The sequence below is a fragment of the Micromesistius poutassou genome, assembly GCF_964030765.1.
Source record: "Micromesistius poutassou genome assembly, chromosome: 19".
In the NCBI taxonomy this organism is placed as follows: Eukaryota; Metazoa; Chordata; class Actinopteri; order Gadiformes; family Gadidae; genus Micromesistius; species Micromesistius poutassou.
Window position 1 is genome coordinate 10,611,242 of NC_140289.1, and position 21,607 is coordinate 10,632,848.

At 44.3% G+C, this 21,607-nt stretch overlaps 2 protein-coding genes across 3 annotated transcripts; both read right to left on the reverse strand.

The window, feature by feature from the left end:
- Nucleotides 1-598: 598 nt before the first annotated feature.
- tmem214 (transmembrane protein 214) lies at nucleotides 599-11,907 on the reverse strand. Its single transcript, XM_084484030.1, has 17 exons — nucleotides 11,691-11,907; nucleotides 9,399-9,598; nucleotides 8,955-9,105; nucleotides 8,575-8,709; nucleotides 8,392-8,474; nucleotides 7,782-7,887; nucleotides 6,960-7,041; nucleotides 6,655-6,756; nucleotides 6,373-6,514; nucleotides 5,982-6,073; nucleotides 5,799-5,847; nucleotides 5,465-5,572; nucleotides 4,756-4,873; nucleotides 4,248-4,344; nucleotides 3,854-4,022; nucleotides 2,312-2,463; nucleotides 599-1,952 (listed from the first exon to the last, which is right to left on the reverse strand). The coding sequence occupies exons 1-17, from the start codon at nucleotides 11,833-11,835 to the stop codon at nucleotides 1,826-1,828; spliced, it is 2,058 nt and encodes a 685-aa protein (XP_084340156.1). The 5' UTR covers nucleotides 11,836-11,907; the 3' UTR covers nucleotides 599-1,825.
- A 444-nt stretch (nucleotides 11,908-12,351) lies between these two features.
- Nucleotides 12,352-20,091, reverse strand: LOC311364099 (microtubule-associated protein RP/EB family member 3-like). Of its 2 annotated transcripts, XM_084484114.1 has the most exons (9): nucleotides 20,010-20,091; nucleotides 18,414-18,480; nucleotides 17,858-17,982; nucleotides 17,613-17,758; nucleotides 16,259-16,415; nucleotides 16,073-16,114; nucleotides 14,578-14,717; nucleotides 14,258-14,410; nucleotides 12,352-14,031 (listed from the first exon to the last, which is right to left on the reverse strand). In XM_084484114.1, the coding sequence occupies exons 3-9, from the start codon at nucleotides 17,976-17,978 to the stop codon at nucleotides 13,966-13,968; spliced, it is 825 nt and encodes a 274-aa protein (XP_084340240.1). In that variant the 5' UTR covers nucleotides 17,979-17,982; nucleotides 18,414-18,480; nucleotides 20,010-20,091; the 3' UTR covers nucleotides 12,352-13,965. The 2 variants fall into 2 exon arrangements, with proteins under 2 accessions (XP_084340240.1, XP_084340241.1); XM_084484115.1 differs by lacking the exon at nucleotides 16,073-16,114.
- Nucleotides 20,092-21,607: the final 1,516 nt, after the last annotated feature.

Below are 21,607 nucleotides of genomic sequence, written 5' to 3' on the forward strand. Positions count from 1 at the left end.
TGCTCCCCAAACTGTCCTCCGGTCACCCACTTTAGGGGAGACCGCAGGGCACTTCATCTGGATTTCTTCATTGGGATTACTTACTCTCCTTTGTCAGGGCACGTTGTCGTACGTTCTCGGGGGGGAATATGTGGGCACTTCATCAGAAATGCCCCTGTAAGTTACCTCAGGTTGATCATTACGTTCACATTATTGTAAGGGGATGCTAAGGCCCCCCATCCATTAGGAGACCTCACGCATATGTTGACAATGCGTGACTTTGCAGCAATGCATCACACGCTCTCCACTGTAGTTATTTCTCATCCGAAGGAGTAGGCTTTACCACACTGCATGGAGTTATCCCTACTGCCCCCTATGGGACGGTCGTGTAGTGGGGTCACAGCAAAACCCACTCACACCTATCATAGGCTGACGAAAATAATTACTATTGACAAGGCAAAATCTGATTGGATTTTACCTGATTGGATTTACAGGCGATTCGCATGAATACCAAAATGTGATTTTAGCATTAACATAAAATAAGTTATAAGATGAGATATCAGCATCGGGATAGAGCCTTGTGATACAACGCTGCATCAACTTATTCAAACAAACGACATTTGTTTGAATACTTTATTATAAATTTACACTATAAAGTAACATCAATCGCCGTGTCCATCTAATCGTCCATTTTCTACTTTGGGGTGAGCATTGTTACAAAATCAGTTCAGTCAGTTTTCCCCGTAAGACACCACCTCTTGTAATGTCACCAAAGCCCAAGGTAGAAGAATACTCTGTAATTATAATGTAACACTTTCAAATAAGGTTAACATGGGTTAAACTTTGTACCCCATGTCCACATGCACACACGTTTATACACGCACACAGAGAACATCAGCCTTCACTTTTGACAACACAATTCACAGTCGCTGCTCTTCTGACCCCATTCATGCCTGGCTTCCAGTGAGTGAAGGGTGTGTGGACTAACGTTAGGTTTCATTGAAGTTAGCAGTAGTAGCTACAGGGTTAATAACACATTTTAATACAGGTCGTTCAGTTAAAAGACAGGTAGACAGAGTTTGAAAATGAACGTAAACCACAATAATATCCTACCATCTGTCCAGTGAACAGCAATCAGCCTCTTACTTCCTTCTGGCTCAATAAAGTATTTCATCATCTGCATCTTTGAAGTCTATGCAATGGGGGGGGGTTGAGAAGGTCGTTTTACAATCGCATACACACACATACATAAAAGCCATCACTGAATCCAAGATGAAGTATAGGGGACCAAACTCTGGACTCAACCAGTTGACTCCAGATACATACACAGAAATGTTCTAGATGGACGGAGACATGGTATATTCCAATGTGTTCTTTACATCACATGACCGATCACACATCACACGCTCCATATCTATAAATAGATTTTTTTTTCCCCCTCCTTCTAGAAATCAACCTAAGAACAAATATAATTTCACCGTGTGAACGTATTGCCTCAGGGTTAAGTGTGGTCAGAGTGGAAATTTAAGTTTAGAAAATCCATGGGTAGGAGGGTGGGGGGGGGAGGAGGATTGACTTCCGCATCGAAACATTAAGAAAAGAGCTGGTAAAAAAAACAACTATAAATAGCATGCAGGATTAGAAAAAAGGAGAGAGTAGAAGTCATTTAAGAAGAGTGAAAGTCTTCTACCCCGAGGGGGTCCTCCATGTTCAACCAGCGCAGATCAGGAGCGCAGAACGCAGTCCCGGTGACGGCCGTAGTTTGTCTTCATATGCATTTGAGAGGGGGGGGGGGGTGTGGGGGTGTGTGTGTTTATGTATGCGTGTGCAGGGCAGAGCGCATGCATCATGCAGGCGGCAGCAGCTCCTGGGCCCAGGTCTTGATGGCGGAGGTGGTGTGCTGGAGGAGGAGCCAGGTGGAGTTGGTGAAGGACAAGGCGTGGCCCTGTAGACACGACACTGAGACCTCCCCGCTGTGGGTGGGGACACACACACGCACACACACACAAAAGTAAACAAAAGGCACACATTTCTACCATGGTTTGGAGGTATGACTGCAAGAGAGACTCAAAAAGGTTAATTGAGTCTAGCTTGATGTATTAACTTGTATGTAAACCAGTATTCATTGAAGAACAGGTAGAACAGGAAGTAGTCGAAACATGTCAAGGTACAAACTAATGAATACTAGTCTGTTGACATGAACATACAAGTTTAACTGCAAGAGAGTCTGTGGCCACAGCCATATTTCGGTTTTCGAAATATGGAGAGAGATTCTCTCTGTATGTGTTTGTGTTTGTGTATATTATGTATTGATTTATTGAGGGTTACTGACTTGCAGGAGTCCTGCAGGCCGTTCCAGGTGCGCTGCAGCAGCTGGGAGGTGAAGGCCAGAGCAGGTAGGATGACGTCGTGATGGAGGAGCAGCAGCAGCTCCTTCAGGTAGGCCAGCACCTGGAACACGCTGTCTGGTGTGTTGGTGATCACCTGCACCCGGGGGAGAACCACCAAACAACACACACAACGTTTTGGTTCTGTGCCACTTGATGTTACAAAATGGTCAGACCGAGGCCACAACAGGGCAGTAGACCTGTGAGACCGTCCAGATGGTCAACCTTGAGTTTCGCAATGACTATCAGTCTGGCCTCGGCCGGGCAGCCATTCGTCGGCCAATTAGATTAGATAACCGAGTTGTGCGCTCGCCTCTCATGCTGAATCCAGTCAGTAGAAAAGCAAAAACATAATTCTGCTAGGAGAAAAGCCCTACATTATACTTAACTATAATTTTTCGGATAAAACTTGCGTTTGTTCCGTAGAGGGCAACGCAGTTGCTTTTAAAATTCTGCAGACAGAACTCAACGTAGAACCCTTTTCCATTCGATTGACAGCTGACATGCTGGATCGATCAAACGCCATGCGATCGATTGACAATGTAAACCTGGTGAAAGAGTTGAAGGGTGAAACGAGGGAGAGAGCGTTCCGGATAGAGCTGTCCCAAACGATTATTTTTCAAACGATTAATCTAGCGATTATTTTTGCGATTAGTCGACTAATCTGTTGATTCATTTTAATTACAATTAATTAATTACAATTAATCTAACTATCAAAACATTTCTTGTTAACATATCAAACACTTTGTTTTCAATGAATTCATTAACTTTTAATCATGTACTATGGAAACAGTAGTTGCTGACTTATTTTCTCAACTATATACAGTCCTATTAGCTTCTCCCTCTCCTCTCTTACAGGCTAAGTCACATCTTCATGGTATGAATGTGTACCGATTGCGCAATCCTGCGCTGAAATTGTAGAGGTACGTCCATTTTTGCATTAGTCTACTGAAACCTCATAGCGATGGAAATAATTGCCAAGAACAGCACATGGATCGTGTACAACTTTTGACAGGGAGAGAACGAGAAGGAGCAAGCGCGAAGGGGTTCTGTGTGCCTGTGTGTGCGTGTGCGTGTCAAAGATTGGACGAAGGACAGATGCGACACTGAAATCGGAAGATGGTTCGTCAAGTGAAGTCAATAGACCCCGCATTATGCTGGCCTGGGTTGTGGGATTTAAAAAAAATATGCGCAATACCCGCAATCCCGTGCTGAAATTTAAGCCCTTGAGTATAAAGTAACGTTTACTCAGAGTAGGATCTTTGGTTTACTACTGCAACGGCTTGATAAATTAACATTCCAGGGTGGGGAAGGGGGGAATCAACCGAACTTAAGGTGTTTTGCTGCCATCCGGGGAGAGAAAAAAAAAAAAAAAAAACGGGAACGACACGTCGACGCAAATTATTCACGTCGACTAATTTATGACTTTGCTTAAATGGACTACGTCGACGAGTCGTCCCAGCCCTAGTTCCGGAAGGGGGCCTCACCCAGTCCAGCAGCAGCGGTGCGTTCTCCCGGACCCACAGGATGAGCCGGTTGGTGTTGTCGGCGACGAGGGCGGCGGTGGACTTGGCCTTCTCCAGGCCCTGCTCCATCAGGGGCCCCACCACACGCACGCCCTCAGAGTAGTAGAAGGGCGTGTTCGTCTCCAGCCAGCTGCTCAGCACAAACACGCACGCATTAAGACTTGGAAATATTATTTTATGGGTTTTGGTTTTATATTGACTAACTTGTTGATAAACGTTGGGCATTAAGACGCATCCATTGTACTAATAATATATATACCAATATATATATATATATATAATAAATATAATTAACATAATGCATCTTTGTTGTTGGGTTAACAGTGAAAATGAATATCAAATATGGGGTGTGTACCTGAAGCCCTGTTTGGTATAGAGGGTCACCTTGCTCCATGCCTGCTGCGACACACCAGCCACCCCAGAGCTGTGTAAATACCGTGCCGTCCTTGAGTCTTTGAAAAATCACACACACACACACACACACACACACACACACACACACACACACACACACACACACACACACACACACACACACACACACACACACACACACACACACACACACACACACACACACACAGTGAGCAGCTTAATCTAAAGCAATCACATTCATAGTGCTGTGTGCCGGGATGTTGCATTGATGAGCAGCATAAAATAAATAATCATTATTTTTGTAACATTTCTCCCTATGGGCCTCGTTCAACATTTCGGTTCTAATTTCCCCCCCCCCCCCCCCCCCCAGCTAGTGTTTAGAACCCAGAAGGAACCGAGATGGCCGCTAGGTGAGCCGGGCCCATGGGCAGCAGTAAGGACAGCGAAGACACTCCGACGGGGTGGAGGGGGGGGGGGGGGGGACCAACCTGTGAAGGAGCCGTGGGACCGGATGTCCTGAGCCATGAAGCCACCGACGAAGACCAGCAGGACCAGGAGCAGCCTGGACCAGGGGAACCCACCACTACGCATCTTCACCTGCAGGTTCTGCCACCACAAGCACACAGGCACAAGACTAATCAACCAAAGACATTCATAAGTCAATGGTGGAGCACAGCCTGGGCTGCAAACCAGATCACGCAACGGGCGCAGTGATGCCTCGTTTCTGGTTTTGTTTCTTTCATAGGACTACCAACTCATTTGTGCGAGTGGATGAAGCTTCAGAAGAGGAATCGAATAAGTACTTCTACAGTTGTCTGTCTACACGGTGTGGATTCTAACCCACAGACACTATTTATTTTACCAACAGTTTACCAACACTGGCCACTGTTTGTTTTGGTCAATTACTTGCTTGGCGATCCCGGCCTCCGGCTAAGTGATTGGTCAAAACAAACATGAAACAAATAGAAGGTGAACCAGTGGACCCAGACAATTCTGATTTGGGACACTAAAATCAATGTCAACGCGATGGGCTGTTTGGTATAGAGGCGGGGGTCACGGCCGTTGCCTTTAGCCCCAATTCAACACTGATTGCTAATACTTGGATTGTATTTATACCAGTCTAGGGCGACAGATATAAAGATGCCCAGGAATTCATAGTACCCATCAGAGACTGAGAGCGGGTTCCAGCAGGCTTACTTGACACAGTGCGTTACACTCCTGGAGCTCCTGGGATTCGATGGTGTCCCTCATCTCATCGTTGGTCACCCGGAACGACTGGATGGTCTCCTGGAGGTTCCTCTGCAGCTACGCAACACAACCATACCACTGAAGGTTACACACTGGGAATCACCCACTATAGAGTATAGTTACACAACCATACCACTGAATAATCACTGAGAATCACTGACTGTGGGGTATAGTTAGACAACCTTCATCCATGACTATGTAGTATATTTAAACATTAGTAATCACTGACTATGTAGTATATTTAAACATTAGTCATCACTTGACTATGAAAATAACTTTGTACCTTTGGTGGCAAAGCCTTCCAAGACCTCAGCAGATGGTTTAAGAGAAGGCTGCAGAAGGATTGAGAGAAGAAAGAAAAACACACTAATTATTTTACCTCAACCATAACGATAACGCGACTCAACATAATCCAACACCGTGTGAGCCTGTTTCTAAACACTCCACTCAGCTAAATCGGACTCACCTGGACTGGGGTAGGTGTTTGGTGTACAGCTGCCTCCACACGCCTAGAGACTGCACATCCACACACAAGCACTCCGTCATACTGCTCAGCAGCTGGAGACAGGGAGAGAGAGAGAGAGAGACAGACAGACAGACAGACAGACAGACAGACAGACAGACAGACAGACAGGCATTAGCTGTAGTCAATGTTGAACACATCTAAAACCACAGAAGCATTTTTGTGTAAAAATATTTAAACAGGAGTGCTGGTGTCAAGTAAGTAAGTAACTGAGGGAGTGAGTGAGTGAGTGAGTGAGGGAGTGAGTAACTGAGGGAGTGAGTGAGTGAGTGAGTGAGTGAGTGAGTGAGTGAGTGAGTGAGTGAGTGAGTGAGGGAGGGCGTGTCTCCCTCACCTCTCTCTTCATGTCGTCGGGGCAGTGCGGCGTGGCCCTGGACAGGAAGGAGGGCAGGTACGTGTGCAGCGTGCTCTCTGGCTTGGCGCCGAACGCCAGCACTTTGAGGCGCGGGTACAGCCGGCGCAGCTGCTCCTGCAGGCTGGGAGGGGGAGAACGAGAGCAGGGTGACGACACGACAACAACACCCAGGGACAAATCAACGAAGAGAACACGCACACCTCAGGCCACCGCTGCAAATCAAACCACAGATTTGCATCGATGGGTTTGTGTTGTACCCACCTCGGTGACAAGGCGTTCTTGGGCATGAAGGCGAAGTCCAGCAAAGGGAAGAACTCTTTAGGGCCCATGATTCCAAATCCCTTGGTGAGGTTTGCGTGGAGCCTGCAAACCGGAAGCACAGCAGTGAATAGACCCACGTCGCATAATCACCGCAGTTATACTACTCTACTGGATGTTCCAGGAATCGATGGTCACCACCGAGTTGAAAAGAACAGAGAGTTCATTTCATTTTGGCATTGTTCTTATTATTTGACCCGTAGCGTCTTGCATTAATGGTGACACACAGAGACAGTGCACAGACTTACATGAGGAGTCTCTGCAGATAGGCGAGGGCGTAGGAGGAGAGCGACTTCACTCCGAGCACAGGGAGCATAATGCCCAGCCACACTGAAACACAAATTACATGGTTATTATCACCATAAAGGACACCTGTGTAGGAGGATGTGTGTCAGCAAAGCATCCAGTTACTGCCCCATGCATTATTAAAGCAGCACTTCAAAACCCACGACCCTGTGATAACAACAGGAAGTCACGGAAGGAAGGGAGATTAAGATAAAAGGGCAAGATAAAAAATATCTATAATAGAAAAATCCCACTGCAGCAGCCTGCAGGCATTTCTTCAAAAAGAAAACAAGCAACACAAATAATGTTTCATAAGCGTGACACATGATAAACACGGTACATAAGAATAACACAAGTCTTCGTGCCAATGCGTTGGCACACAGGATATCTGTCCTGAGCTTAGGTGCAGCCCCATACACGCATTTCCTCTAACCAAACAATCGTCATCAACCACAATTCACCCACATCCTATTGGAGGCTTACCAAAGACTGGATTGAAACCCTGAAAGCAAGCATAAATTTATTTGTTTGCCCTTCCAGAAGCGGAGCCTCCAAATGCAACTTGCAAATGGCTCGAGTGGGTCCCTCTGGCCTCCTTAACCCATAACCCAACCCAGAGCACGCCAGTGCGACACCAAACTGTGGACCGTGGAGGTGTAATTTTTATCTATCCGCACCTGTACGTAAGCTTGGGGGTGGGGGAGGGGTAGAAGGCCACGTCTGTGCTACGTGTATGTATGTGTCTGCAGTTCATGCAAGCATAGCAGCGGGTAGAGGAAAGTCACCTCGCAATCCCTGGCTGAGGTCATAGAAGCCCGCCTGGCCCAGAGCCCACATGATGGTCAGACACTTGGCCGGCCGATTCTGTACCGACCGAAGCAGCTCCAGGTACTGAGAGAGGGGGAAGAAAAGGGCTCTTGTGGTTACGGGAGGATAATCATACATTTGAAATGCAAAGGGAAAATGATGGTGTGTGGGCTGACTTCAGGCACAATTACAGAATCCCGTCTGAAGACGGCCCCCGGGGAGCCCCTTGAGACGGGTACGGTGATTATGGGCTATACTCAGGAACTGGACGATGTAACGCGGTGCGAGGAGGTTATATAAATGGCTGTAGACGGGGAACGTAGACAAGGGGCAGATCAAGGGTAGACCACCAGACAGATTTAAGTCCAGCAACACATTCACACACACACACACACACAAGTTATTACCTCATTCTGTCTTCTCTTTTTTTGCACTATATTTGTTTGTTATTTACACTGTCTTCCCTTTTTGCACTATGTTTGTTTGTTGTTTGTTTTTGCACCACCACACCAAAAAGAATTCCTTGCATGTGTAAACATACTTGGCAATAAATAAGATTCTGATTCTGAAACAAAATAAAACACACACCTCTGGCAGGCTTTGGGTGGCTATTCTTGGCTTGTCCTGTAGGATTGCCTGGATGCAGATTCTGTACCCATGCAAAGGCTCATCTGGAAGAAGGAGAAGAAAACCGCATGGGAGAAACAAATGGTGAGAATGACCACTAGAGTACTAGACATGTGAGGCTGCAGGTGGAGCATCAGTCTGTACCTGGTTGTCTTTCTAGCTCCCTGAGCATGGTGGAGACACAGTGGTCAAAGAAGTCCGGCAGGGTGTCGCTGCACCGCCCGATGAGGCCCTTAATCACACTCTTCAGCTCCTTTCCAGCGAGGCAGTATGGGTAGTCTGCACACACAAAGACACGGAAAGTGAACTATGTTTGTGGAAGCAAGCCCTCGAAAAGGAAAATTGCAAAGTAAATAAGAGTTACGAAAACATTCACCTAAAACACGAGAAAAACTCAAATCTACAATATTTCTAACTGGGATGGTAAATAAAAGAATGGAGAGTGATGCCGTGATATGGAAAGGTTGTCGTTATTAAACCTTAATCTAAAACAAGATGCCCCAGACGACTTTGGGGAGACTGACCGTGGGCATAGTTGCTGAGGGTTGGCTCGCTCTCGGGCACGTTCAGCTTGTGGTTGAGGAATCCGGCCAGGTCCTTGACCCACACCGAGGGGCTTTCTGGAAAGAGAGCCTGGCTGCGACCCAGCTGCTGTTTCAGCTCCGAGACATCCAGCTAATGGAGGAGAGACGGACAGCAAGAAGGGCCCGGAGCAAATAAGAGGGTGAGATGAGCGAACAAAGGTCAACAATGAGCACCCAAACAGGACGGCCATTATGCAGAAGCAGAACTATGATGAGGCATGTGATGCTCCATGAGGCACAGTGCAGCCCCTCTGGCTGGGTACAAATAAATAACAAACATCTATGTTTATAGCAACGATTCTTCAAAAGACACTTTAAATGTAACAGTTTACGGGAGAATTCTGACCCTTAGTGACCCTCCTAATGTAATGCATCATCACTCACCGTTTTGAAGGCCGCCTCCAGGTTCTTGTGGGCAGAGGTGGGATGGGGGCTGTTCAGCGGACTGGCCTTCTTGCTGGGCTTGCTCGCGGGAGGCTTCTTGTTCTGGGACTCTGTGGTCGGTGGAGGCACCTGTTCCTTGTTCTGTTTCTTGGCCATTTTCTCAAAGTTATCGTACAGGGTCTCAGAGATGATCGGGGGCGCTGAAAGGTAAAGCCAACGGTAAGCAGCGGTCGATGAGGGACTCTAGTGAGCAGTGCAGTCGTGGACTGACGGAATAAAGAATAATCTGATCATGAGTCTTTCAGACTGCAACTCCCACAACCCTCGAGCTCCCTAAGTACCGTTATACAATTTACACAGGACTACAGTTAAGCAACAGCAGCGCATTAAGAACTGCCAAAACATGGACTAGCCTGCAGGGATTTGAGCTACTGAAGCAGATTCGACTTTAATTATAATGTGTCAACAGTTGTTGTTTTTTCCTTTGCCTGCCTACTCTGACAGTGTTGGATTACACCTGCTCCTGCGCACTGACAGGTGCAACTTGACAGGTGCAACCTGTCAGTGCTTAAGGATCATTCTACAGTGTTGTTACTGTACAGTGGAGTACATGTGTAGAAGAAACTATAGTTGTGGTGCCCCAGAGAAGAAGATACATTTCAGTTAAAATCGCACAAAATCTGTCTGTGGATATGACCATGACCATTTTTGTACCTGCACTTGTGCCCCACCATAGAGATAAGTCACAACATACAGCCAGCTTTGCCAACGCACTGGGGCATTGTCCACACTGATCTTAACTCTGTGCAGAAGATGCATATCTTGATAGGTAATAATCCACAATAAACCAGATAAGGAAGACATGAGGTTGAAAACGATGGCAGTATGCCAGACTCTTCACCCTGCATGATAATTGTTTTGTAAACTGCAGTCAGTGTGTTTTTTGTTTCGTGCAGCGGATTTTCTATGATGTAAACTGTTATGACCCTATGAATACTCACTACTATGAATACTCACTTTTATGACCCTATGAATACTCACTACAAACCAGTGGGAAGCCCAAATTTACATTGAGCATTTTGATAACATAAATTACTAGACACAATAGGGTTTTTAGCATAAAGAAAATATTTCATCATGTATGATGGCACTTACACTGACTGTTACTATTTTTAAATTCAGATAGACTTTGTCCTTGCGTAATCATTGATAACGTGAAAACAGATAAGTGAGCAAACAACCAGCAGTCTAGTGATCCATATCAAAAGTGACGGAGCTATCTTTACACGTGGTGTGGTTGAGGTTTGCATAACTTTCAATGCAGATTGGAAATGCATGCGTGTTCATCCTCTCTACAATACCCTCCCTTTGATGACGTTGATGTTTTCGAACAACATCGGACATGGGCTGAATGAATGTGTGCTTTTACATACTGACCTTCCAAAATATATAAATAAACACATGACTTTAGTGAAAGTAAGACATCCCAGTTAGCTCGTAGTCATACATTAGGCATGCTACGTAACTATTTGTTTAGCATCTGGTGAGGATGAACGGCTAACCTACATTAAATTTTCTTGGGATTATCATGATATCAAAACGCAGACTCAGCACCGGTGACAGCTGCCATATAATGGACCAACAGCCAATAGAGTTTCACAGGCACCACTGGACGTCACTGATATAAAACACACACAGACATATAGATATAAACATATATACACTAATGATTATAATAAAACCGAGACATCGAAGAGAAGGGGACATTCCATTTCGGTACACGTATGTTAGCATGCTTCCCGAAATGTAGCCAATTCCTCGCCGCGATGACGTTATAGCCCACGGCTGCATCTGTTGACGCGGCTCGGACAGACCGACGGACAGTTGCTTAACAATAGCTGGCCACAACAACACACCGACCATAAGCGTTAGACGTGAGGACACATTTGTGTGTGTGACGGCTTATTACCAATGTCATAGGATTCCGATCTCTAAAAAGGTTGTGAATGAAAAGCTCGGCTAGGTGAAGACACAGGCACGTCGGACAACCAGCAGAGCTCATTCAAGAGCGCTACGCTAGCGTGCTAAGCTAAGGGTAGCCTTGGCTTGTCAGTTTGGGCTGTCGCTTTTCGGTTATAATTCGGGAGGCTCGCGCGCTGAACACCGTCCGTGGTTTCGGTTGAGTTGGACGAGCCGTGCCCGTCCCTCGGCAGTCCGGCGCGTCTGCATCTGGCGCTCAGAACCGGTGAAGTGGGTCACAAAGTAACTGGCTGGTGGGCCGTGTCCACTTACGTCGAGAGTATAGGTTAGATTCGGTCAACGCTTTCCTCTCCCCGCCGCCGGATTTCTTATCACCCGGTTTTCCTCCCGAATTTGGGTTTTTCTTTCCTTTCTTCACCACTTCCCACTTGCCAACTGTGCCATTATTCGAAGCCATGGTTCTGGGTCAACGGGATGTTCGTGAGGGATTCCTCCGTGGCTTCCTGTCCCTTTCTACCTAGTGAGAAATAATGGGCGGTCGGGCATTGGGTGGACGATTTAAATCGCTCTCCTGCCACGTCTCCTTGTCGACATGACGTCAAACTGTTCGTTAACCACGTTCAGACAGGGCCTGATGTAGCAATAAATAAGTGATGTGGTTACAATACTCGTTAGTTGTGTAACAAGTCTTCAAAGCAATGTATTGACCCATATTGACATATTCGTCAATAGATTAAACCAAAGATGGGCTATGAAATAACGTGTGGCTGTGAAATATGTAGGAATTATTTTTAATTAGGCGCTAGATGTTAAAATGTTGGCCACTTCTTGTCTTGACTGTTGAATTGAGTCACGTGGTCCTGATTCAATTAGGCCAAATATAGCCTTTCATATTCCCTTTAATCATAAGGAGGATATTAGACATAACTGAATTATTGCAATGGAAAAAGAGAGACCACAGCCTTTGGTCCTATTGGGCTTGGGAACCTCAGACTTTTATTGTATTTCTCCAATAAATACAAATAATGCAAGTTGATCACATGGCTATCATGGTAACAAACAGCAAAAGAGAGTGAGTGAGTGAGGGAAGGATGTTGTTCTGTTCTCTGTTCTCTCAACTGGCCCAAATCATGTCAATCAACCAAACACTCAGTCTGGCTGTCAATCAGAACGAACCACACCAACTTAGTTATATGCAGCCAATGTGGTGTTTAACGCAGATCAACGTATCAAAACTCAACCCCAAAACTCAATACAGCAACCAAAAAGAGATAGCAGCTAAAATCGTTCAACATAAATAGCATTGTCAAACATTAGTACTGTATTAGTAGTAACAATTATTTAATGCCATGTTTTCAAAAACATTTGTTAATTCATATTGGTACAAAGCTCGACATTAAGATCTGGTCGCCTCTAAAAAAATATGTTTCACATAAGATGTATCAGACATAGCCTTTAAGCCATTCAATGCAAATCAAACAAAATGCAAATTCTAAATCAATCTAAAAAATATAAAATAGCGTTTTTTTTGTGTATTCCTGTGGCAGCAGCCAGCCAGTCACTTAATGTTGACATCATGGACTGCCTCTGTTCTGCTCTGCTACAGTTTGTGCAACACCTTGTCTCTCTCCAGAACCACATTTACATGTCAGTACTTTGTTTATTCCGAAAAGGAAACTGTTAAGAGCAGTTTACAAAAACATCACGAATAAATAAAAACAAATGTTTTTTTCTTCTTCTTCATATAAATATAAATAAAAAGCAATTAATCATTATCCAGGAGGGCTCAATAAATAATAATAATAATAATAATAATAATAATAATAGTTAATTTAAAGATAATCATGGTGCTTGGATAATCACCACTCAGTGTCGACTCTTTACCTTTGCCAGAATTTCTTTGCGATATGAACATGTGTAAAATAGTGACAAATAGTGTCAAAGTGATATGTTGGATTGCGGGTTGTAGTAGCGGGACCACCAGTGCTGGGCCACCTTCCAGAAAAAACGTCCCTTGTATGGTGATGGTAGTAATCCTATAACCAACGGGTGACCAAAAATATATAGAATCAGCTCCAATGTTGTGAATTACAGTATCTGGTGGAGGCCAGTGACACGTTGATGAATAGAAAGCACTGCTGGAAACGTGTAACCAATGCCAGGGCACTGTAAGCTCACGACATCGACCTAAATAAAGAGACAAAAGCAGGCCAGCATGCACCGTAGTGTAGCAACCCCCACTGGAGGCTAAACTAGCAGTGCGGGCAGTCCTACCCTCGAAATGGACATAGAGCATGTGAGGTTCGCCTGAAAACAGGCCGCCAAAGTCACCAAGTCCCCTTTTTATTCTAGAGACAGGTCTAGATTTAGTGTTTTTCAGCGAGGCGAGTCAGAATGTAGTGCCTATGGACAACTGTAGGGAGTGTCGAGAGTATCAAAGAGCGATCATAGACTGAAGGAGGTGGGACATGAGGCCTTAAAATAGAAATGAGAGCGGGCTGGGAGGGGTTATGATAGTCATGAGCGTGGGTCGGATGATTGGGGGGGGTCTGACTCGGATGCAAACGGGCTGCTGATGTGGGTGCGTTTAGAAGTCCTCGTTGTCTCCTTGTGCACCCTCGTTTTCCTCGTCCTCCGGCGGAGCAAAGCCGTCCTGAAAAAAGTGTGTGTAAGGAAAGACAAGCAGGGATCAATCACTGCCTGTGGCCAACCTATGGCATATCAACAAGGGAGCGCTCTAAGATATGTTTTAACAAACTTGAAATGAGCATGACTAAAATAATTCATAAATATTTCACATTTAAAGTTGGTTGTTTGGAAGGTACATTGTCCATCCGAGACACAGAGTGTTGATGTTTTGGGTGTTGGGTTCGTTTTACCTCTGTGGCGTACAGTACATCCATAATTTTGCTGAGGGTGGGGTTGTTGTCACTGTCGTTCTCCTGGCAGATGAGCTCGATGTCTCGCAGCTTGCCAAAGTAGAAGTCCCTCTCCTTCTCCAGGCCGTCTACGGTCACCTTCAGGTCCAGCAGCTACCATGGCACGACGGAGCAAGACGGCAGACGGACACCAGGAACCGAAGGAGCAGGGAACGCAACAGAAGATAACAAAATATTTTGAGGATGGCTGTTGGGACGATGCATCGGGTCATCCTTTCAGTTTTAATGTGCATGAGAACGACATAGCGGGGGCACGGTACCTGCTGGTTGAGCTCCACCAGCTCAGCTTCGCCCCCGTTGCGGACCGGATGGGCGCTCCGGCGAGGAGCGGGCACCGCGTTGATCTGCCTCTGGGGGGGCGGGACTGTCTTGGGCACCGGGGGAGACGTTCTCATTGGGCCTGGATGCAATGTTCACACGCATATTATGTTATCTGGTGTTCAAGTCTTCGCGACTGAATACTTTGGGAGTTATTTTTTGCTAGTGCTTTCATGCTGGCGTATGGAAGCCAGCAATCTCTTTTAATCAGTCTACTCTGATTTCTTTAATGTGCAAGTGAACCCACTGTTTTAAAACAGTCATACAAACAATATGAACAAATATATCTATATTCTAGGAAGGAAGGGGGAGGTGTTATTCCCATGCTCATACCAACTTTTGGGTATTTTTTTTTAGCAACCATGACAAGATGGCAAAGGTGACTACGTTGAGGATCATAGGAGCCATATTAACCAAATCAGATTATGGGTACACTGCCACATTAAATCAGTTTTTCAGATTTTCAAAACATTTTTATTGCAATCAAAACCAAGCCAAGTCAAAAATCACACATTAGCCCCTTTCTGGAGGTGGGGGAAAAAACATTCAAGTAAGACTCTTGATTCTCATCAAATCATTCTAGGAAAATAACATAATAGTCTTTCGTCCAGCCTTGACAATTGAATGAAAACTATGTCTCAAGAAGAATAATAGCGGATGGGGCCGAGGTAAAGTTGGTTTCATATCAATATTAATTGAACTATTTTGGTTGACGATGACAATGGCTACGTGAATTCAATCACGAATATGAAACTAACTTTGCTATGGTGTGGAGAAGAGCACTCTAGGCTACTCATGATTACATGCTAGTCTGTGCTACGCTTATTTTCATTTCATTACATTTTCATTCAGGCCACGGGAAATGGTTTTAATTAAGTGGTCAGTTATGGATCAGATTGTTGATTGTGATCACCACACCTCAGACCTTCTTTGTATGCGTCCTGGTGCATTGGTTTTCCGTGCCAAGACAATCATTTGTGTTTACATATTCAGTCACAGCACCACGGCATCTTAATGTCTAGCAGGGTGTGATGAGAGGTGTCCAATATAGTTTTTTCACTGTTTTTAGATCAATAATTCCCATTAAGCTCAATAATTCCCATTAAATCAATTGTTGAATTCAATTTTGGGAAAGCATTTTGTGAAGGGTTGACATTTGTTTTTGTTGCAGGGAAATTGCCAGAACAGATTTGCAGGCATTTCGATACCAGCTCCCATTCACATATATGTCATGTGCCGGTAATTACAGACACATGACTTACATGTGAATGGGACTATTGCGTATTGCATGGGTAAAGGGTTTGCATGCAAAACAGGAATCAAGGTGAGAAAGTGAGCAAGCAAGACGGTTAGAAAAGATTTGAAATCACACACACACACACACACACACACACACACACACACACACACACACACACACACGGAGTGAACAGCTACCTGGCCGAGTGGTTCGTTTGGGTTTTTGGGAAAAGATGTCGCCTGGGGTTAGGAGAAGGGTGGGTGGGGTTAGGAGCACGGGTGGACATGGTTGCACGGTGAAATGAGAGAGCGGTGGAATGGAATTTTTCCCGTCACATTGGGAGTACATCAAGAAACATCCAGCATGCCAGGCGTGGCACCAACCTTGATTGGGTGGGGGGTTTGCATCATGGCTCTGCCGAATCTGCAGGGGGTCATAGTCCCTGCCGTCGTAGTTTGCGTCGAAGAACTTCTTGAACCACTGGACGAATTCAAAGTTGTCCTGGAACTTGCCCTTCACAAGCCTCTCCACAGGGATGATCTGGTGGTATATGTGGTTCAGGAGCATGGTTCAAGACAAATTCAGAGGTTTTTGGTCTCACCAAGCATTGTGGCCAAACTGTTTCGCTTTCCATGTATGTATGAGTTGGGGCATACTACGTACAAATGTACAGATAACATGGAATATCAATCATTTGATTCATTTTTTCTTGTATTTGATTGTGCTGGTGCTCTCTGATGCAGATAACCCGATTGACCCTGGAATCAGAGGGGTGGCAGGCCTCGACATTAACGGTTGCCCACTTGCCTGGGGCAGGTGAACTCTGTGATTGGGCAACTTAAATGTGACATGTAGTTGCCCCTTTGGGCAAGTGATTTTTTTTTTTTTTTTTTAATACACTAAATATGCCTACAAAATAGAATCCTCCTCCTCCTCCTCTATCCTCCTATACTTGGGCAAGTATGTTTTGCTATTGGGAAAGTGAAACATAACTTAAAAAGCTTAATGTCAAGGACTGGATGATCAATACCAGTATTTGTGTCACTCAATTGGGTACAATTGCAGAACTATTTTGCCGCACTTGAAATGCTGAACGGCTTGACAGTGAATGCCTCGGGGGTTAGGGCTTGTGATCACAAGAAGGTCTTTGGTTAACCATTAATCTCTTGGCACAGATTTTCTACAAATCGTTCAAGAAAATCAGAGGAATGTACAGCTTAATCATTAATAAGTATACACACATAATGAATCAGATTGTAACTGCCAGGTATTTTAACAACTGTTTTATAATCTATGATATGTAATTTCTGCCTCTAGGGGTCAATCAAAACAATAACAAAATACGTATTTTGGTGACATTGTGAAATAGCATGGGATTTGCTGTCGGCTGGGGAGTTGTCTTCATCAATATTGCCGGTGAAAATCTATCTGACGTGAAGTTTATTCCAGATATGTAGTTTCATTCTAATGAAATGGTCGCAAGTCACGTAAGCTTAAGTAATGTAAACTTGCTACCTTAGCATTAGATGAGGGTCTAATGCTATGAAAGGGTAAGGGGGTAAGGGGTTAGTTAGTTAAGTAGCTATTTCTAACTTATCTTTAAGTTGACTAACTTAATCTTCTTTAGTTTTTTTGTTATTTTATACTTCACTACTATACTTGAAGAGAGGATAAAAAAAAGGCTATCATGTAAACGGCTTTAAATGCTACTGTTTGGGTGTGTGCGAACATACACACCTTATCCACGTTCATTCTCTTGAATGCAGCCTGCAAGACCTTAAAGTTTCCGATGGACTCATGTTCCAGGCGAGCGTTGAACTTGATTTTTTTTAACAACAGGCACCCAGGAAACAGAATATCCATAAACTGGCAATATGCAGCACCTGCAGAAAATACAATTAATTAAAACAATAACTAATAATAATAATATATCTAGATTTGATCACATCATTGCGGCTCTGCATTGAATGCGTGTAGTTTACCTGAACCGAGCTGTTCTATTTTGGTATAAGTGAGTTGTAGAGAATCATTGACCCAGGCCAACATATCATGGCGACTCATGTTTTCTATCGTCATAGAGGTCGAATGGACATTCACTGCCATCCTCCTGCACACACAGACAAATGGGTACAATATATTAATAATAATCACAACAATTATGATAAGAATAACTATTGTAACAATAATATTACGTCTACATTACTAAATTAAAAACAATACATAGTAAGTAACCCAAATTCAGCACGTGTTCAATGTCATCACATAACATAATTGCCAGCAACTCCTCTGAATTTGAAAAGGAAATTCAATTCTCAATTAGCTTAATTCAGAATGCACTCTTATTAATTTGGGCCTTATAAAGAGAGCTAAAAGCATTTTTAGACCACGTCATTTTGGATTTAATTACTTACATTTCAACATTATTATTAAAAATGGTTTCACTATTTGCTAATCTAACCAAAACAGAACTCCACTCACAATGTATTACACAGACACACATTTGTATGTTTGGTAATAACTAAATCATACTTGTATCACCTGTAAAGCTATCGTAGGAGAAATCTGTCAAGAGCCGTTCCTTTGCTGGTCCACCCGATACAGAGACCTAAAGACACAAACCAAGAGATTATGGTCAATTATAGAGTAATTCAGGATAAACACGTTTTCATAGTCAAACATTAATTCTGGACCCCAACACCAATTAGTATACAGCCAATTAGCTGCATACAATGTATGATTGAGTATCTTCCTAAAACGCACTTCAGAAAGCTATGATTGACGGTTATTGGGGCAGGAGGTAATGCCAGTCGGGATGCTCCTCTTGCCAGCTCATTACGCTATATCTAGGCTAATCCTCTCCCTTAGGTTCAGTGCGTTGTAACTAATTGTACTCTACAAGGCCGTCTGAAAAGACAGCAAGTTCATCCAGACACTTCATGTCGTTGGTAATATACACCAGACCTGAAAAGGCTGTAATTGTATCCTACTGAATGCCTGTGATGTGGTAAAATGGCCCAATCCGATGGAGGGTCCTGTAACGTTATTCTATAAAGCATGTATGCCAACACCAGCAGGTTAATAATGGTCCAATGCGGCTGTAGTTGTTGGCAAGTCTGTCAGTGTCAGAGTGTTGCTTGCACAAAAACTCCCATGCTGCATTCTGATGTACAAGCCCTAGTCTAAAAACATGTGTATGTATATACATTTATGAATATATTAATTTGGTGATTGTCTCATACACAGAATCCTCACAGAAATCATGACTTATTTACCTAGTTATTGACTATGCAGTAATCCGCCCAATAAGTTACAATGAATAGGCACCCTTTCTCTACAGTGCAGCGATGTAGTGAGGTTGCAATATTTGGATCCCATCACTAACACAGTTCAGTTCCTTTAACAGCGTGTTTGTTCTCCTCAAAAAGACAAACACACAACATAATAAGAGGGTATGCTTTGCCCCCAAATTCGTTGTTTTTTTAATTCACAGGCTTATGAAAATATAAGTGAAATAAAATAAAAAGACGTAAATTTGATTTTTTTTTTTTTTTAAACGAGCACAGCACAGCGATTCATTTTAAACGCCCTGGTCGTTGAGCTGCACATCCTCTACGACTGTACCCATCAGACTACCACCCTGGCTGTGATCAGCCATATGGCCCCCCGCTCGGGTCGGCCGGGGGGTTGTGACAGCACCGACACATGCCTCCGGAGCTGGACCGCCGCTAGCCGCTACCTAGCTACCACCAGCTAGCGGACCACCGTCACACCGAGCCGGGGACGACCGGGTCTGTGGCGGGGGGGAAGGTGGGGGTGGGGAGAGGGAGCAGCACTGCCGTTTATCGCGGAAAAAGAGCAGGTCTGGCGAGTGAACGGACGGGTGAACGGGTCTGTCCCCTTTCCCCCCTTCATAAGCCGTCCCCGTTGAAGCCCCGTCTAGTCTAGCGTTACCCCCCTCTGGAGGCCTGTCGACAACACACACGCACAACCGAATAACGACTGCGTTGTCATCCACATGATGTGGTCATTTTATCTCAATATGTATCGTGGAAAAAAAAAATCGGAGATTGTAGCGCTGACGTTTTAATGCAGAGAGAGACATTTCTAACTATTCGGATAGGCGGTGTTACTCACTGAGGTGTGACGACGTCCCGTTGTTTGCGGTGATAAGCTACACCGTCGCTAGACAGCTTTACAGTTGGGCTCAGCAAATTGCGCGAGACTTTGGTTTCCCAGCGCCCACAAACGGACGTGCGCATGCGCAGTGCAGTCCCACCGTTTTTGGACCCGTGGGTTTGGACGTTGGTCGTACACGTTACCTGAAGCTGACCTATACGCTCGTTCTGTCCGCCCTCCCTTTCAGTCCCCGGGATGTTAAAATATTTAAATGCAGTTTTATTTTTCTGCCTACGTTTGTTATTCTTGTTATTTATTGCTGTCATATGATTGTGTTCGCACACATCACACACGCACACACATACACACACACACACACACACACACACACACACGCACGCACGCACGCACACACACACACACACACACACACACACACACACACACATACCTCATTATGATTATTGTTTATATAATAATACTTATTAGTATTATTATTAGTATTATTATCATATTATTGCATTATCTTATTATTACTATTAATTCATAAATAATTCATAAAGACAAGTTGTACAAGATAAAAACTTGCTGCCAAATGTTTAGGCTCCCAAGGCAGCAAGGTGTGGCATTTTGAAAAGACCAACAAAAGACACCATTTCATGTTATTTTTTCCAACTTTTTAATCTTTTACTCTTCTTCTTGTTGCAAGAAACAAGCAGCCACATACAGATTCAACAGGTTCACTGTCCAACACAACGAGAATCTACAAACACACACAGTCACCGACCACCAGTCTCAGTGCCCTCGACAAAAACACCTTTAACCATCCAACAACGATTCAAAAACAACAACCAAACAACAGAACGCCATCGTAAGTAATCATTCAAATAAAAAATAAAAACAGCACCAGTGACGGAACTTGCAGAGTCCGGACAGAGATCGGCTCTCGTGTTTTTCGGTTGGGAGGTGCATTGTCATGCATGGACTTATGGCACAGGTGATTCACATTGGCACGGGTAATCGTTCGGCGGATAACAATAACAGTTATAACAGTAATAAAAACAAAGTCCTCAGTATATGGTGCACGGATAAGGAAACAGGATCATGTATAAATATAGTACTGGTTAGGCAGGAATTAGTGACATCGTCGTCAGTGGTGACCAACAGCAATGATCCTCCATGCTTGACTCCGCTGTGTCCGTGCAGCTCAGTCCTACTGTCTCCTGGAACCAACACTCCCTCTTCGTCTCAAGGTGCAAATAACGCCTGGCGCGGTTGTTTTCCTTATTTTGATCAATGCCATTCCGCGTTTTACATTATCGTATATATATCAAAAGATATTCTGAAACATTGCACAGTGTCACTTGAAGTCTATTGCCCCCGTCTTTATTCTAAATTTGTTTTACATCTGACATCTGACATCTTATCTGTTTTTTTTCCCAAAGTCTGTCGTCATCTCTGCCCACAAGTTAATCTCAAGACATGTCCTGTAATGGAATGACAAATGTATTCATACATTAAAATGGATTGTTGGAGGAATGTAATGAACTGTGGGGGTCTTTATCTAAGAGACTGTAAAACAATGGAGCCCCCTCTCCTCCCATGTGGTGTCATGA